General features: G+C 39.9%; 1 protein-coding gene across 1 annotated transcript; it reads left to right on the forward strand.

The window, feature by feature from the left end:
• The first annotated feature begins 8,075 nt into the window (after nt 1-8,075).
• On the forward strand, nt 8,076-14,962 carry slc35g2b (solute carrier family 35 member G2b). Its single transcript, XM_007253757.4, has 2 exons — nt 8,076-8,256; nt 13,434-14,962. Exon 2 carries the CDS (start codon nt 13,457-13,459, stop codon nt 14,708-14,710), a length of 1,254 nt encoding a protein of 417 aa, XP_007253819.1. The 5' UTR covers nt 8,076-8,256; nt 13,434-13,456; the 3' UTR covers nt 14,711-14,962.
• The last annotated feature ends 4,063 nt before the right edge of the window (nt 14,963-19,025 follow it).

A 19,025-nucleotide genomic window follows, 5' to 3' on the forward strand; every position in this document is an offset into this window, starting at 1 on the left:
AAGAACTGACTAAAGGCCAGTGCCATGCCCCCAAGAACCAAGAAGTGGCTAAAGCCCAGTCACATAACACCTAGGAGTCAAGAAGTGGCTGAAAGCCAGTGCCATGCCCCAGAGAACCAAGAAGAGGCTAAAGGCAAGTGTCACACCTCAGGGAACCAAGAAGTGACTAAAGGCCAGTACCATGACCCTAAGAACCAAGAAGTGACAAAGACATATGTCATGTCCCTGAAAAGTGGCAATATACCTGCTTACTAAGAAGCATTGAAAAATTGGTGACAGAAAAAAAGTGACAAAAGGCCAGTATCGAACCCAAAAATGCCATGCTTGCAAATGTTAACCCCTGAGTGCAAGAAGTGGCACAATTCCAAACACCAAAAATATGTCATCAAGCTTATAATCACGCCCCCGGTTGTGAAGGACTGTTGTAAAACCAATGATGCTGCCACCCATGCTCTTGGCCCATCCACAGCCGAGCCTCAATGGAGGCTGACGTTTTAAACTGACAGCTCTACCGCTGACTGGGGAAGGAAATTAGGAGGCGGAGCAATCCCTCTCTCTCTATTTTCTTCTCCCTAGGTCTCTGCATCGGGTGCCAGCCCTGATTAAGATGAGTCGCAGCTTGGGCCACTTGAAAATGGAGTAGAGCCGACAGAAGGAGTCCAGAAAATTGACTGAGCTGAAAGCCCATTTCTGAGGACAGTGTTTGAAGGGCTGAACTTCAGAGCTGGTCTGAGAGAGGTTTTGAGGTTTGAGTGTTCTGTGTTGTTCTAAATAAAATAGTATGTCTGCTGCCATCGCTCACCCTGCCTCTAGCGTTCTCCTCTGAGTGGCTGCAGTGCCACAGATGGTATCAGTAAAAACGTGAAATCTGTCAAACCAGTGAGGCTGAAAGATGCTGTGCTGAATATTACATAACATGACAAATGACATGTTGAAGGCTAGTTTTATGCCTCTGTAAATGCACATTTATTAGGCAGCATTTTGTTAATCTCAGCGTCGGAAATGGAGCTTGCGTTTTTGATGACTGAGAGCAAAATGAAATGAGGGGAGCAAAGCTGATCCACCTCGGCCAAAAATGCTTTATTTGCAAACTCAAAGTCAAGTCACTTTCTTTTGTATAGATTTATACTGTATAACATCATAAGGTATGACTATAAAAGCTTAATTAAAGAGCTAGAGCCAGAAGGTAACATAGACAGGTAGTGAATGCTGCACATACCACACTCTTGTGTGTAAACAGCATGAAGCATCAGAAACAGCGTTTGTTCATAGCAGTGTATTATTTGGCCAATATATCAGATTAAACTGGGCCTTCTCAGTAGTTTAGTTTAGAAGTATATTTGATAACTGGATCAGATTGACACGAGATAACATTCTTGCCATTGGTGAACCACTCCAGAAAATTTTTTAAATCAAGTCAAGAGTCAAGTCAAGAGGCTTTTATTGTCATTTCCGGAACCATGGTGCAACATAGAACAACAAGCAATAGACAACATAAAGTGCAGGAGTGACAACAGTGCAACATAAAATTATAAAATTATAACACTAAATAACAATAAATACAATAAATACAAAAGACGAGACAATTTAAAGACAGGACAGTGCAGTACCGATACGGTATAATAAAGTGTATAGTGGGGATAAGGTGCAGAGATGTGTGACATACTGTAACATATAGAACATATATAATCACAGCAGTTACTGAGGTAGAGTTTATAGTTTTTAAGAGTGCAGCAAATAAAGTCATGTCAGCCTCTGTGTGCTGACTGGGTGTGTGTGGGTGAAGTTCAGTTCTTTGTGAGTGTAAAGGGGGGGGTGTACAGTTTAGTTTTGTGCGAGTGTGTTGGGTGAGTGGTGGGTGGGGTGGGAGTTCAGTTCTGTCTCTGTGCGTTGAGAAGTCTGACTGCCTGGTGGATGAAGCTGTTGCAGAGTCTAGTAGTGGAGGCTCGGATGCTCCTTTATTTTCTGCCGGACGGCATCAGAGCGAAGAGTCCGTGTGAGGGATGGGTGGGGTCGTCCACAATGCTGGTGGCTTTGCGGATGCAGCGTGTGGTGTAGATCTCGGTGATGGAGGGAAGAGAGACTCCGATGATTTTCTCAGCTGTCCGCACTATCCGCTGTAGGGTCTTGCGGTCTGAGGTGTTGCAATTCCCAAACCAGACGGTAATGCAGGTGCTCAGGATGCTTTCTACAGTCCCTCTGTAGAACATGGTGAGGATAGGGGGTGGGAGATGTGCTTTCCTCAGTCTCCGCAGGAAGTAGAGGCGCTACTGGGCTTTCTTGGTTATGGAGCTGGTGTTGAGGGACCAGGTGAGGTTCTCTGCAATGTGAACACCGAGGAACTTGGTGTTATCCACAATTTCCACAGCAGAGCCGTTGATGTTCAGCGGGTGGTGGACACCTGGAGCTCTCCTGAAGTCAACAACCATCTCCTTGGTTTTATCCATGTTAAGAGATAGGTTGTTGGTTCTGCACCAGTCCGTCAGCCACTGCACCTCCTCTCTGTATGCTGACTCGTCGTTCTTGCTGATGAGGCCAACTACAGTTGTGTCATCAGCGAACTTGATGATGTGGTTTGAGCTGTACTTTGCAGTACAGTCATGAGTCAGCAGAGTGAACAGCAGTGGGCTGAGCACACAGCCCTGGGGGGCGCCGGTGCTCAGTATGGTGCTGGAGGTGTTGTTTCCAATCCTGACTGATTGTGGTCTCTGAGTCAGGAAGTCTAAAACCCAGTTGCAGAGGGAGGAGTTTGCTGAGTATCTTTATTTGCTGAGTATAAAAGGGCGTTTTCACACCTGTAGTTGGTTTCTATGGTCAGTTGATTAGTGTTTTCTTCCTTTCACACAGGCATAAACATAAACGCACCAAAATGCGCAGTGAGCAGTGAATGCAGCATGAGCAGTGAATGCAGCATAGATTGCACATGTAAACAGCATGGAGCAGCAGAAACAGCATTTGTTCAAAACAGTATATTATCTGGCTAATATATCAGATTAAAGTGTGCCTTATCAGCAGTTTAGCTAAATTAAAAAAGTATATTTAATCGCCGGGTGTCACGTCTCTAGACCCTCCTCTCACACTCCCGAACTCCATTTCCCAAAAACCCACTGGCGATGACGTCACTGTCAGCCGCTCACCTTCACCCAATCACATTACTCTCCCCTGTTCAGAGTCACCTGTGTTCAAAGTTGTTCCGGTTCATAGTAATACTATGTTTTGTATATATAGGCTTCAGTCAGCGTCTGTACTTTGCGAGGTATTGTCGACTCATGTTGCGTAATGAGCGTTTTTTCCAAACCTTTTTCTGTCTGCCCTTTTGTTATGACCCTTTTTTCTGTATTACGGATTTTGCTTTTTGTCTTTGCCCTTATCGGATTTGTCGTATTATCGGACTGTCTCTCTGGCTTCGAATCTTGGACTGTTTTCACTACTACGTCTCCTGTTTACACTGTGAGTTGTGTTCAATCTGTTATCTGGTTGTGTTATCCTGTTTACGGCTCTGTAAAGAAACCAGTCTTTACCTTTTATTCGGCAAGCGTCACCCCTATCTGTCTAATAAAATATTAATTCTGATTCCAAATTAATCACGTGTTAATGCTGTAACAGCCCTAAATTCTTTTTACATTTTAGACATTCAAAATCCCACATTTTGCTTTGCAGCGTCTTTTAATAAGTCATCACGTCCCCACATAAAAGATTCCCAAGCAATATTAGACATCGTGCCAGATGAATAGAGTCACAACTGTCCAAATGAATTCACTTCACCCTCACAGCAATCAGCAATCAATCAGCAGAGATCAATAAGTGATTGTGATCGATCAGTGTGTTGGGGGAGAGCTGTGAGTATAAAGGCTGTAAATCAGGATTACAGATGCTGTAGAGGGTCAGGGGGTTTCTTTGTGCTGCTGGGGTTGGTTTGGGGACAGGGTGTGTGAGTGATGACTCTGGGCTGACAGTGGAGTTCGGACAGGCAGACTGTGGGCCGTGTGCTTCAGCTTCACGCAGTGTACACTCACAGAGGAGTCAAAATACAGCTCCCACTGTCTGTCCCACTCTCACACACACTCACACATACTCTCACAGACACTCACACACACTCTCACACACAATCAGACACACTCACACACACTCTTATACCTCCCTGGAATATTAAACACAGCTAGCACACCAAATCAGGCTTCCCCAGAGAAAGAGGGGAGCGGGAAAGAGTGAGAGTGAGAGTGAAAGGGGGAAGAGGGGGAGTTGGAGAAAACAGTAAATGGAGAGAGAAAGAGGGAGGGAACGTGAGGGGAGAGAGAGGCTGTGTGTTTACTGTGAGGCAGGAGAGGTGAAAATGATAAACATATCCCAGACAAATATTCTCCCAAATACTGAGACGTCTGTATAGATATCTGTATATAGATAGATAGATAGACAGACAGACAGACAGACAGACAGATAGATAGATAGATTCTTTATTTAGGCATCCAGCAGCACAGTGTAAGAGGAAACTGCTGGAATTGGAACCTGCTTGTTCCAAACTAGCAGACACAAACAAAAAAAAAAGTAATATGACAGTGTAATGTGACCTATATTTTGTGTTAGTGTGGATTAACATTTTATTTTGTATTCTGTTTATTGTATATGTAAAATTTGCATAGCTGCTAATTAGCATGTGTTCGTAACAAACAGTGGTGGGGGGATGGGGGGATGCGCCTCTGTTTACAATGTACTGCCAAGATAGCAATGAACATAAGACTGTTGACTTCTGTCTAAGTTGTATTCAGTCAGTGGCGCATTTGTGTTTTACATTGCCAAGATAGCAATACACGGAAGTCTACTTGAAAACACCTAATTTCGAGATGTGTTCTATGCCCACCAATGTAGATATGTTCACAAGAGCCAGTGCTTTTTAAACAACACAGTTGGAGGGCTTGAAATTTTTCAGTTTTGATGATCTAGGGATGCTACAGCAACATTGAAATCGGGCAGACTTGTCTTTGGGAAGAACGCTGAATGAATCAAGCCACATACAAGGTTATCCTGGAATAAAATGTTGCTTTTTATAGCAAGACAAAGCTCCATGCCACACAGCTAGATTAATCAAGGTGTGGATGAAGAATCACCAGATCTAAACCCCATTGAAAACCTCTGGATTATAATCAAGATGAAGATGGATGATCACAAGCCATCAAACCAAGTTGAACTACTTGAATTGTTGCACCAGGAATAGCATAAGGTCACCCAAAAGCAGTGTGTAAGACTGGTAGAGGAGAACATGCCAAGATACAAAAAAATCAGGGATATTCCACCAAATATTGATTTCTGAACTATTCCTGGGTATTACACACATTAGTATTGTTGTTTCTAAATGAATATGAACTTGTCTTCTTTGCATTATTTGTGATCTGAAAGCTCTGCAATTTTTTAACAGTTTTTTCCTTTTTGTATAAAGTTTCTAATTTTCTGCAAATAAACGCTCTAAATGAAAATACAATACAAACATTTGCTATGAAACAGAGAGAGAGAGAGAAAGAGAGAGAGAAAGAGAGAGTTAAACTAAGGACAGTAGAGAGTCCCTCCAAACTGAAACGTTGCTGGTATCTGCTCTGTACCGGCTGCAATGTTCAGAATGAAACACTGAAATTCTCAGTGAGAGATTCAGCAGCCAGCCCAGCTGTTCACTGACAGATATCAATCCTTCATCCTGCTCCTCTTCCTCACCTCTCACATGTGAAGCAGTGAAGATGAATGAGAGTACAGCTTCTTCCAAATCCAAATCAAATCAATAGTAAGACTTTGTGCTTTCCGATCACAGCTTCTAAGACATTGATGAAAACAATGACAGTGATGAAGAAGACAGTGGTGATGTCATTAATAATGATGGAGTAGATGATGAAAATAGGATTAGAATGTGGAGGGAGAACAAGCAGAAATGAAGGGACATATTTTGATCACATTTATAATAAAACCTTTATAAATCCTTTATAAATGATCATTAAGTTGAGTTTATAATAGTGTTTCTCAGTTCTTGTCCTAAATGGACCCTATCCTGCACATTGAAGAAAATGAAGACCATGATAAGAAGGTGGAAGAGGAGGGTAATGGTGAAGTGATGAAAATGACAGTGAGGACTTCAGTAATAAAGAAGATGATTGAGGAGAAGGAGGATAACAGTAAATTAAAGGAGGAATATGATATAAAGTTAAAGAAAATGACAGTGATGAAGATGAAGATTATGATGAAGAGGAGGATGATAATAATAAAGTAGAGGAGTATGAACAAAATGAAGAAAAAGTGAAAGATTAAGTAAAAAAATTAAGATGAAAATAACGATAATAGGAAGGAAGAGGAGGATAGTGATAAACAGGAGAAAAGTGACAAAATGAAGAAAAATGACAGTGATGATGATGATGATGATGATTGAGGACGAGGAGGATAACAGTAAAGGAAAGGAGGAAATGGATAAAGTTAAGAAAATTACAGTGATGAAGATCAAGGTGATGAGAACAAGGATGATAATGATAAAGAAGAGGAGTATGACCAAAATGAAGAAAATTTTAAGATGATAATGACGATGACGATGATGATGATGATGATGATGATGATGATGATGATAAGAAGGAGAAGGACAATAATGGTAAAGAGAAGAAGAGTGACAAAATGAAGAAAATGACTGTTAGGATGACTGTGATGATGAAGATGATTGAGGACGATGAGAAAGTGAAAAAAGAAGAAAATGAGAAATATGATAAAGCTGAAAAAAATGACAGTGGTGAAGATGATGATAAGAAGGAGATAAAGATTAAGAAAAGGAGCATAACCAAAGTGAAGAAAATGTTGAAGATGATGATGATGACAAAAAGATGGAGGACAATAATGGGAAAGAGGGGAAGAGTAACAAAATGAAGACAATGACAGTGACGATGATGATAATGATTGAGAAGGAGGACAAGGAGGGTAACAGTAAAGGAAAGGAGGAATATGATAAAGTTTGAAGAAAATGACAGTGATGAAGATGGAGATGATTGGAGAAAGAAAGAAGAATAACAGTAAAGAAAAGGAGGAATATGGTAAAGTTAAAGAAAATAATGATGATGATGATGATGATGAGAAGGAGGATAAAAGTGATAAAGAAGAGGAAAATGACCAAAATAAAGAAAATTAAGATGATGATGATGATGATGATGATGATGATAAAGAAAAGGAGTATGGACAAAAAGAAAATGATGATGATGATGATGATGATGATGATATAAAGGAATAGAAGAAAAATGGTAAAGAGAAGAAGGGCTAAAAGTATGAAAATAACAGTGATGATAATGTTGAGAAGGAGGATGATAATGATAAAGAAGAGAAAGAAAAATGTTGAAGGTAAAGAAAAGTATGATAATGATAATAAGAAGGAGGAGGACAATAATGATAAAGAAGAGGAGTATGACCAAAATGATGATGAAGAGGATGAAGATGATGATGATGGTGATGATGATTATCATGATGATAAGAAGGAGCAGGATGATAATGGTAAATAGGAGAAGACTGATAAAACTGAGAAAATGACAGTGAGAATGATGGTGACAGTACAGAAAAGGAGAAAATTTGCTAAAGATGAAAATGACAGGATATTAGTAAAGAAAAGTATCAAATCAATGACAGTTATGATGAGGAAAACAACAACAAATATTGTGATAAAATGAAGTAGGAGTATGGGAAAAACGAAGATGATGATGACATGATAAGGGATAAAGGTAGAAGAAGAGGATGAAGATGATGCTGATAAGGGACATGTTGATTGCTCATGGTGAATACTGCATTGGATTTGTTTATGTTTGGGGCAAGTGGGTGGTCCTTTCTCTCTTTGTCTCTCTGTCTCTCACTCCCTCTCTTTCTCCCCTCCCTCATTTCATTCTCCACTCTCTCTCTTTCTCCATCCCTCTCTCACTCTCCCCATCCCCCTCCCAATCCTTCCGTCTCTCTCTCTCTCTCTCTCTCTCTCTCTCTCTCTCTCTCACACACTCTCTGCTCTATCTTTCTCCTCCTCATCTCTCTTCATTCACTCCTTCCTCTTCTCCCCTCCCTCCTCCATCTCTCTCTTCTCTCTCTCTCTCTCTCTCTCTCTCTCTCTCTCTCTCTCTCTCTCTCTCTCCTATTCTCTCTTTCTGTGTGCGCGTGTGTGTATGTGTGTGTGAGGGCAGTATGGCGGCATGGCTCACGCGCTGCTCGGTGTGTTGAAGCTCCTCACGCGCCTCCAGCAGCGCTGAACAGAACATCAGCAGGGTGAGTACACACACACATACATACACACACTTAACATACACAACACACACACACAGTTATACACACACAGTGATACACACACACTTAAATACAAACACACATGCATCTACAATGTGAACATTTATCATTTTACATAGAAAACACAGTTTATTTTCTTGGAGAAGAAATGATGGGGTCTGTGAGGATGTGATAATGGATATATATGGAGAACACACTAATTAAATATATGCTTGGACAAGTGGGAGAATGCTTTATGTGCAGTAACGCAAAATATAAAATATGCATAGTAATATTTTATGCATGTAACGTTATATGAATGTGCACATTGATATTCTCACCTCAACATAAGCAGATTAATGTATGTCTCAGTTCAGCTATAACTGTATATGAAGATAATTTTACATACATTTTATATACAGATACTATCCTGATAAAAAAAAAACATCAAAATGCCTTTATTATTTATTAAAATCATTTGTATCATATTTTAGGATGTGTTTATTGCATATATCCTAAATGAAGGCAGTGCACAGTTCTGGTGTCTCACTTTAGATATAAAGATTCATGAACATTTAATTGGAGATCCAAAGAAACCTATTTTTATTCAGATATAGACTGTTGTATTAACCCATTTGCATTTAATTTGGACTCTGATTTGGATTTTATTAGTATTTTATATGGAACGATATGAAACACGCAGTGCCGTAATTCAGCACAGAACCAGGAGAAACAACCTGCTGTATGTTTTACACATGATAGTAGATATTAGAGAAGTGCACTCACTACGAGACCCTCAACTGGAGGCTCTTACTGCCCCCTGGTGGCTTGTTAAAAACAGCTGATTGTAGAGCTTCCCATTGAAGAAAATGTTCTCCAAGCCCACCAAACCCAGCCAGGCAGCCTGCATGCAGCCTATACACGATCCATATATCCCCACCTTTCCAAACTAGCTCTCTGGAATATGGATACTAAAATAAAAATAATAATTGTAAATAATCTCCAAATGATTTGAATGCTCTCATTAATGTGTTATTGGTCTGTAAATACATTGTAAATGCAGTATATTTAGATGTGAGTTCCTCCGTCCCCCAGTGCAATCCCGTCCCACTTCCAGCAGCTCTTACTGTTACATAATTCCTGCCTCCATCCGACTGAATCAAACTCAGTGTACTGTACGGCTTATCTGAGCAGGCGCTACCGCACTTAAATATAGACATGGAGGGAGAGAGAGAGAGAGAGAAAGAAGAAGGGAAAGAAAGAGCGAGAGACAGAGTCAGAGCATTGAAAAAGAGAGAGAGAGCTATGAGAGCAAGAGTAAAAGACAAAGACTTAAAAGTGGAACCATTGAGAGAGAGAGAGAGAGAGAGAGAGAGAGAGATACACTAAGGATGAGTGAGAAAGGAAGAGACTGAGAGCACTGAGTGAAAGATACAGAGTGAGAGTAAGACCGAGTAAATGCATTTAGAGTGAGAAATAGTGTGAGAAAGAGAGAGAGTGACAAATTGTGAAAGTATTAAGAGTGAGTAAGCACAGAATGTGAGAAATAGTGAGAGTGACTATAACATTGAGAGACAAAAATAGAGCAAGAAAGCATATGCATTGAGATAAAGAAATTGTGTATGTAAGAGATAGAGAGACAGAGAGTGAAAGCATTAAGGATGAGTGAGAAAGAGTGAGACTGAGGGCATTTAGAGAAAGATACAGAGAGAGTAAGATATATACATTGAGAATGAGAAATAGTGTGTGTGTGTGTAAGAGAGAGAGAGAGAAAGAGAGAGAGTGAAAGCATTAAGGGTGAGTGAGAGTGTGAGAAATAGTGAGAGTGAGTGTAACATTGAGAGACAGAAACAGAGTAAGACATCACATGCTTTGAGAGTGAGAAATAGAGAGAAAGAGAGAGAGAGAAAGAGAGAAAGCATTGAGAAAGATAAATAGTGAGAGAGAGTTAGAAAGTAAAAGCATTGAAAGTGAGTGAAAGCAGTGAGAAAGAGAAGCAGTAAGAGAGTGTGGGAGAGTGAGACTGAGTGAAAGCATTAAAAGTGAGAGCACTGAGAAGAGTGAGACAAAGTGAAAACAGAGTGAGTGAGGGCACTGACAAAGAAATAGTAAAAGATTGAGACAATGAAAGCACAGAGAGTGAATGTGAGAGCATTGAGAAAGAGAAATAGAGAGAGAAAGTGAGACAAAGTGAAAGCATTGAGAGTGAGTAAGAGCATTGAGAAAGAGAAATAGTGAGAATGAGACAGAGTAAAAGTATTAAGAGTGTGTGGGAGCACTGAGAAGGAATTAGTGAGAGAGAGTGAGACAAAGTGAAATCACTAAGAGTGAGTCAAAGCATTGAGAAAAATAACTAGTGAGACATAGCGAGAAAGTGAAAACACTGAGAGTGAGAGGATTTAGAAAAAGAACTACTGGATGAGAGCAAAATCATTAAAAGTGAGTAAGGGCATTAAACATGATAATGAGAAAAAGACAGTGAAATCATTGAGAATGAGTAAAAACTGAGTGATAGGAATGAGAGACCCTGAGTGAAAGAACTGAAGGAGACAGAGAGATAGAAAGACATATTGTGAGAAATGAGAGAGAAAGACATAGTGAGAAAAGAGAGAGACATACAGTAGTGAGAGAAATGAGAGAGTGAAATAGTGAGAGAAATAAGAGCGACTGAGTTAAAGAACTGAGGGAGACAGATAGAAAGACAGTGAGAGAAATAAGAGAGAGACTGAATGAGAGACCTGAGGGAGAGAGAGAGAAATGAAAGAGAGAAGGACAGTAAGAGCAATTAGAGACTGAGTGAGAGAACTGAGGGAGAAAGAGAGAAATGAAAGAGAGAAAGACTGAGAGCAATTAGAGACTGAGTGAGAGAATTGAGGGCGAGAGAAAAATTAAAGAGAGAAAGACAGTGAGAGAAATGAGGGAGTGAGAGAGAGAGAGAGAGAGACAGAGAAAAGAGAGAAAGACAGTGAGAGAAATGAGGGAGTGAGAGAGAGAAAAGAGAGAAGGACAGTGAGAGAGACAGTAAGAAAAATGAGAAAGAGACAGTGAAAGAACTGAGGGAGACAGAGAGAGAGAGAGATAGAAAGAGACATAGTGAGAGAAATGAGAGAGACTGAGTGAGAGAACTGCGGGAGACAGAGAGAGAGAGAGAGAGAGAGAGAGAGAGGTCTGTAAGACAGGCAGTGAAAGGAGAGCAGTGAAGCAGTCCGTTATGAATTATGTAAGCATTTCATCTGCATTTGGGGAAACCACAGGGCCTGCGTTTACTGACCCAAAATATGCTTCTATTACATATTTAAAGAATGCAATTTTATATACAATATACATTATATATACAAAATATATATTATTTATTATTAGAATTCATGGTATATTAACGTGTGTTAAAAAATGATAATTACTTTATATTGGGATCATTTAATTGAGTGGAAATTGTGACAATTCTTTCATGTGTCAAATTGTAATTTGTATTTAGTTATGAATGTATACTATATATATATATACATATATATATATATATATGTATATATATATATATATATATATATATATATATATATATATATATATATATATATATATATATATATATATATATATATATATATATATATAAAAGATTACAATTATTTATAGGGCCACAATCATTGATAACATGTACATGAGCTCTACCTTAGAAGAAGGACCATGATTCCATTATTTCCAAACAAATGAATGAGATCTCTTGGATGTTAACCATGTTACACGCTTTACCCTGTAACTCTCATTCTTATTCATTCCCTGATGGATTGGTAATTATATTATCATCTGAGGAAATGTGGTCTATAGGGATATGTAGGGTTAGGCTCAGTCATGCTTACATGTCATTCCTAACTAAAATTGGATTATAATAATTGTATTTAATATAAATGATAATTCTGCTGATGATATTCCTTTGTCTTAATGTACAGGACATGTCCATGTTTAATGTAAATTTTAGCTTTCCTTGTATTGTTGTTTAATTGAATTTTATTTTTTTTTATTAAATTTTTTCACATTATTCAAATTTAGCAGTACCATCTTTACATTGTATCAACATCTCATGTGGAATAGACCAATAAAAATGCTCTAATATTATCTTTTTCCATTTACTTAAATATAAATATAATCAGTTTTCCATTTTTCTGTAAATTTTGCAGATTTTTTACAATCCATCAATAATACATGTTTTGTAACATAAGCTTCTCGAACAAGAAATCAATCACATGCATCCTTTCTCTTCTAATGCTTAGGTATACAGTACCAGTCAAAAGTTTGGACACACCTTCTTATTTAATGTTGTGATTATAAAGTGAAGAAAAAATGTCTTTTTTTTAAGCTGTTACTTATAATTATTAAAATTCTTAAGGTATTCTACATATTTAAGGTGTCCCTCCTACCCAGCTTATGTTTTCATGTCATTATATATTAATATTCATAACCTGTTAAAATTTGGATTTTAATGTATTAATGTATTTTCTACATTGTAGATTAATATTAAAGTAAACAGTAAAAAAGTGTTAGTCCTCCACATTTATCTCCTGATCTAAAGCTGATGAACTGAGATTTTGAGGTGATTTAATTGTGATGAGCTGGAGCTTCACAGCGTGAAGGAAAAGCAGCAACTATTGTTTAGCACCTCCAGAAACTCCTTCCTTTAAAACGCTGAGAAAACTATTCCAGGTGAATCTCCCTCATGAAGACACTGAGATTAAAATACCAAGAGTGTGCAGATCTGTCCTCAAAGATAAATGTGATAATTATAGAAGAATCTAAAGTATAAAAAGTTTGTTAAACACTTTTTGTGATCCTAAATAGCTTAAATATAGTCTTCAATATTGAATTTACCATGTAAAAAATCATAAAAAGAAAGAAATACAATGAATGAGAAGAGGTGTGTCCAAAGGTTTCACTGGTACTGTATGTTCTCTTGCGTTATTAACCATATAATACCAAACTAAACCGAGCAACATATTAACATAGATATGAAAAAAAAATTCCTCCCAACATTGTACATCCTCTGATATGACTATTGCACATGCCTGCATTTCTATTGCGATATTAATCTTGGAACTATATATTGTGCAGCCCTAGTAGGGTTAACACAGTGAAAAAGCATTGTGACATTGCCCCTAACTAACTTCTGGACTCTTCTTTTGCAGTCCCTCCAGCTGAGGTCGAAACCATGGATCCGTCCGGTACCGGTCAGCAGTATGGATCGAAGAAACAAGTCAAAATCCACCCCAACACAGTCACCGTAAAATATGCCACACACTTCCCCCAGCCAGGTGATGAGGGCTATGATGACGCCCCTTCTTTTGAGGATTTTAGCTCCTTTATGGACAACAACCCCAGCAAGAGGCTGGTGTCTGAAACTGGGCGTGGGAGGACTTTGTTTGGGACCATGGATGCTCGACCCAAGTCAGCTGGAGGAGACCAGAGGGATAAGGGCGTCGGCGGGCAGCTTGCTAGTTTCGGCGAGGCTTCAGTTTTGGCGTCTCGCGTGACGTGGGGAGCTCTGTTTGGGGCCGCGGTCGCTCATGGCTGCGTCGCCCTTATCACCCGTCTGGCGGCTGACCGCTCCAAAGTGCCATCGTTAGAGCTCATATTTATCCGCTCTGTAATCCAAGTGTTGTCTATATTGGTGGTTCTCTACTACAAGGAGGCTCCATTTGGGCCCAAGGGCTACCGGCTGCGTCTCTTCTTCTACGGCGTCTGCAACGTCATCTCCATCACATGCGCCTACACTTCATTCGCCATTGTTCCACCCAGCAATGGCACCATCATGTGGCGGGCCACCACCACGGTCTTCAGCGCTGTTCTGGCCTTTTTGCTTCTGGATGAGCGGCTTGCTTACACGGATATAGTCACGGTAGTGGGCAGCCTCTTTGGTCTATGCCTGGTCATGATCCCCAACATCGCCGATGAGGAGAAATCAGCATTAGGCTTCTGGAAGGAGGCCTTCGGATACACCATGACAGTCATGGCCGGTCTAACAGCTGCTCTGTCCATGATCGTCTACCGAGCCATCAAGGAGCGGGTCAGCATGTGGGCGGCGCTGTTCACCTTCGGCTGGACGGGGACGGTGTGGGGGGCTTCCACCATGTTCATCATGCAGGAGCCCATCATCCCCCTGGACGGGGAGACGTGGGGCTACCTCATCGGCATCTGCATCTGCTCTACTGTAGCGTTCCTGGGAGTCTACTACGCCCTCAACAAGTTCCACCCGGCCCTGGTCAGCACGGTCCAGCACCTGGAGATCGTGGTGGCCATGTTCTTGCAGCTCATCGTGTTGCGGATGATCCCCTCCGCCTACGATGTCTTCGGCGCCCTGGTCATCATGGTCAGCGTCTTCGTCTTGACTGGTGTCAAGCTTTACAGGGTGGGCAGGGCTATTCGACAGGATTACCAAGAGATCCTAGACTCGCCAATCAAATGAGAGTGCCAACAATGAATGCATCCGTGTGTGTGCTACATGTGAATGTGTGATTGATGGTGTGTGATTGAGGCTGTGTGTGTGTGTGTGTGTGTCTGTTTATATAGTGTTTTCCTGGCAACCTCCCACTCCTCCAAACGTGCAATCGATGAATGTCTCAATATTCATCTATTTATTTTGTATAGTGTTGTTGAAAGAGTGCCACTGGTAAAATGTCTTTGCTAACTGTTGATGTGTGAAATAAAAAAAAAAACACATGATCCACAGCGCCTCCCTCTGATAGCATTGATTTTTCTGTTGATGTGGGTAACAAATGTAATAGGCCTCCGTCTTGACTACAGGCTGTTATTGAGGCATAAACCTTGTTGCAGTATATATCTTCCACAGCAGAGCAGTTTCTCAAACCTCTAGGTGGTCTCCAAATGCATTTCTGTCTATGTGTTTGCTGAGTTTGCTGTGCTTGCCTTGAGTGACCTCACGTTTCTAAAAAAAAAAAAAAAAAAAAACAGTTCTGGAGAAGCTCCATGCATATTTATAAAGCAGGCAAGAACAAAAAGCTTGGCTGAAGCTCTAAATTAACCGCTATCGATTTTCCTTGCCTGCCTCGCCTCAGTGTTCCAACGCAATCAGTGCACACCCTGTGTGAGACAAGGTGGAGAATGAGGAAGGATTTGTGGTGTGAGGGTGGGGGAGGGAGCAGGAGGCTGTGATGTATCTGATGTTATTAGGTCTGAAGGAGGACCTTTTCAAACAGTGATAACAATGGGCAATGTAAAGAATAGGATAGGATTTTTAGTCTCCATGTATAGACTGTATTAGCATGGGGAAACAAGCTGTACATTTATTTGAACGTTTCACAAATGTTTTTATAATATTTATGTATTTCAAACTTTATGCAAATGTGGAAGTGAGGACACTGTAACGTGAATATGGTACATCCAAAAAGCAGCATGTAGAAATACTCTGGCGCATTGTGTGTGTACAGTTTTTCCTCTTGTAAAAAAAAAGTTCTTTGTTGTAAATAAGATTTACTATTAGTTTCATATAGAATCATATTGAGGAACAAGTTAAATGCTTATATTGTGCTTTCAGTGATCTAAAAAATAATTGGATATGGATCTATATAGCTCCAAATGGGCTCCACTGATGTTATATGAGAAGATTTTTGTTTATATTTAATCAATATAAGAAATATGTATATATATATATATATTTTTTATTAAATTTTTTGCCTGTTAGATTTGATAATACATTGGATTTGTGTGCAGAAAATGTATTTATTATTACTTTAAATAGGTATATATATATATATATATATGTATATATATATATATATATATATATATATATATACATATATATATATACATATATATATGTATATATACAGTTGTGGTCAAAAGTTTACATACACTTGTAAAAAAACATAATGTTATGGCTGTCTTGAGTTTTCAATAAGTTCTACAACTCTTATTTTTCTGTGATAGAGTGATCGGAACACATACATGTTTGTCACAAAAAACAGTCATAAAATTTGGTTCTTTCATAAATTTATTATGGGTCTGCTGAAAATGTCACCAAATCTGCTGGGTCAAAAATATACATACAGCAACAAAATTTGTCAATTTTGGTGATGTAGCGAGTTGTGTCAATCAAATTAGCTTCATGTCATGGCCTCTTCACTTCTTGTAAGTGATTCTGATTGACTACAGCTGTTGACTTCTCATGAGCCCATTTAAATAGGGCTCATTTGACCCAGTGATTAGACTCAGCTACAAAAGCTACAATGGGAAAGTCAAAGGAACTCAGTGTGGATCTGAAAAAGCGAATTATTGACTTGAACAAGTCAGGGAAGTCACTTGGAGCCATTTCAAAGCAGCTACAGGTCCCAAGAGCAACTGTGCAGACAATTATACGCAAGTATAAAGTGCATGGAACAGTTGTGTCACTGCCACGATCAGGAAGAAAACGCAAGCTATCACATGCTGCCGAGAGGAGATTGGTCAGGATGGTCAAGAGTCAACCAAGAATCACCAAGAAGCAGGTCTGCAAGGATTTGGAAGCTGATGGAACACAGGTGTCAGTCTCCACAGTCAAGCGTGTTTTACATCGCCATGGACTGAGAGGCTGCCGTGCAAGAAAGAAGCCCTTGCTCCAGAAAAGGCACCTTAAGACTCGGCTGAAGTTTGCTGCTGATCACATGGACAAAGATAAAACCTTCTGGAGGAAAGTTCTCTGGTCAGACGAAACAAAAATTGAGCTGTTTGGCCACAACACCCAGCAATATGTTTGGAGGAGAAAAGGTGAGGCCTTTAATCCCAGGAACACCATGCCTACTGTCAAGCATGGTGGTGGTAGTATTATGCTCTGGGGATGTTTTGCTGCCAGTGGAACTGGTTCTTTGCAGAAAGTAAATGGGATAATGAAGAAGGAGGATTACGTCCAAATTCTGCAGGAAAACTTAAAACCATCAGCCCGAAGGTTGGGTCTTGGGCGCAGTTGGGTGTTCCAACAAGACAATGACCCAAAACACACATCAAAAGTGGTAAAGGAATGGCTAAACCAGGCTAGAATTAAGGTTTTAGAATGGCCTTCCCAAAGTCCTGACTTAAACCCCATTGAGAACATGTGGACAGTGCTAAAGAAACGGGTTCATGCAAGAAAACCATCACATTTAGCTGAACTGCACCAATTCTGTCAAGAAGAGTGGTCAAACATTCGACCTGAAGCTTGCCAGGAGCTTGTGGATGGCTACCAAAAGCGCCTAGTTGCCGTGAAAATGGCCAAGGGACATGTAACCAAATACTAATGTTGCTGTATGTATATTTTTGACCCAGCAGATTTGGTGACATTTTCAGCAGACCCATAATAAATTTATGAAAGAACCAAATTTTATGACTGTTTTTTGTGACAAACATGTATGTGTTCCGATCACTCTATCACAGAAAAATAAGAGTTGTAGAACTTATTGAAAACTCAAGACAGCCATAACATTATGTTTTTTTACAAGTGTATGTAAACTTTTGACCACAACTGTATATATATACATATATATACATATATATATATGTATATATATATATATAGACAAACTACTAAAAACTGTTCAGCATATGCTGATACACTTTGGGCCATATTTTAGCTATTTATAGCATACCGGTTAATTGCGGATTACGAAACTGGATTTAGGGCGTGTCAGTTTGTCTTTGGTATCGTAAGGGCGCAAAAAACTACACCAAAACGTGCAAAAGTCATAAAATAATTCTCTTAATTAATCATTGGTGTGTTTTAAGAGGCAGGTGAGCTCTGACTTTGGCGCGTTCGTATCTTAACAGCATTGCACTTTTGTGTGTCTCAGCAGAGCATACTGACCTGCGTGTTCACTCTAAGATACACCAGCAGCTCATTTAATGGAACAGTAATGTTATTTTATTCTTTATTCTGTTTATAATGAGCTCTTCAGCGCGTCCGTGTGTGTGTGTGTGTGTGTGTTTAATGAGCGGGGGTGTATGAGCACTGGGTGCACCTATAGAAATAGACTCTGATGATTGACTGTTGTCTAGGTTCATTTCAGTCAGTGGAGCACCTGTGTTCTCTGCCGCCAAAATAATAACTCTGACGCTATTTTCACGGTGTGGATGCAAGGTGTGAAAATAGACTGTTGATGGGGTGTAAGATAGCAAAGAGCATTGCGACGCACCTTCTGCAGGGTGTACAATGAGGCCCTGAATGTCCAAATTTTTTTATGTATGTAGACAACCCTTAATCTGAATGTATTCGGCTACTTTTGGATGCATACATCGCTGACACAGATGTGCAAATGCACACACACCGCTTGCCTATTCCCTGTAGGGAAGAAATGCTAAAAGAATAGGACTCTCGGGAGCATATAAACAACCTATTGGATCATGTTTGGTCTAATGAATGAAGTTCAACTTATATAGCGCCTTTCTAGAAACCCAAGGACGCTTTACAATTATCATGATTTACACACAACCATTCATACTCACCACTCATCCACACACCGGTGAGAAGCAGCAGCCAATAGCGCACAGCGTACTCTCAACCGGAAACAACCATCCTCAATTCAGAATATCCAACATACCTGATCTCTATATTGGGAGTGGGAGGAACCCAGAGTTCCCAGAGGAAACCCACACATACATAGGGAGAACATGGAAACTTTACCCAGATAGGGACTTGAACCCAAGACCCCAGTGCTGAAAGGGCGAACGTGCTAACCACTAAGCCACCATGCTTGTTCTAGAGATGTACAAATCTCCCTCTCCAGAATTAAGCTGTGTGTTCTCTGGAATTA

Source organism: Astyanax mexicanus, chromosome 6, assembly GCF_023375975.1.
Source record: "Astyanax mexicanus isolate ESR-SI-001 chromosome 6, AstMex3_surface, whole genome shotgun sequence".
NCBI classification, from domain to species: domain Eukaryota; kingdom Metazoa; phylum Chordata; class Actinopteri; order Characiformes; family Acestrorhamphidae; genus Astyanax; species Astyanax mexicanus.

Bases quoted from the DNA above. Each gene is read 5' to 3' on its own strand.
- slc35g2b (XM_007253757.4), top strand. From the start codon at position 13,457: ATGGATCCGTCCGGTACCGGTCAGCAGTATGGATCGAAGAAACAAGTC.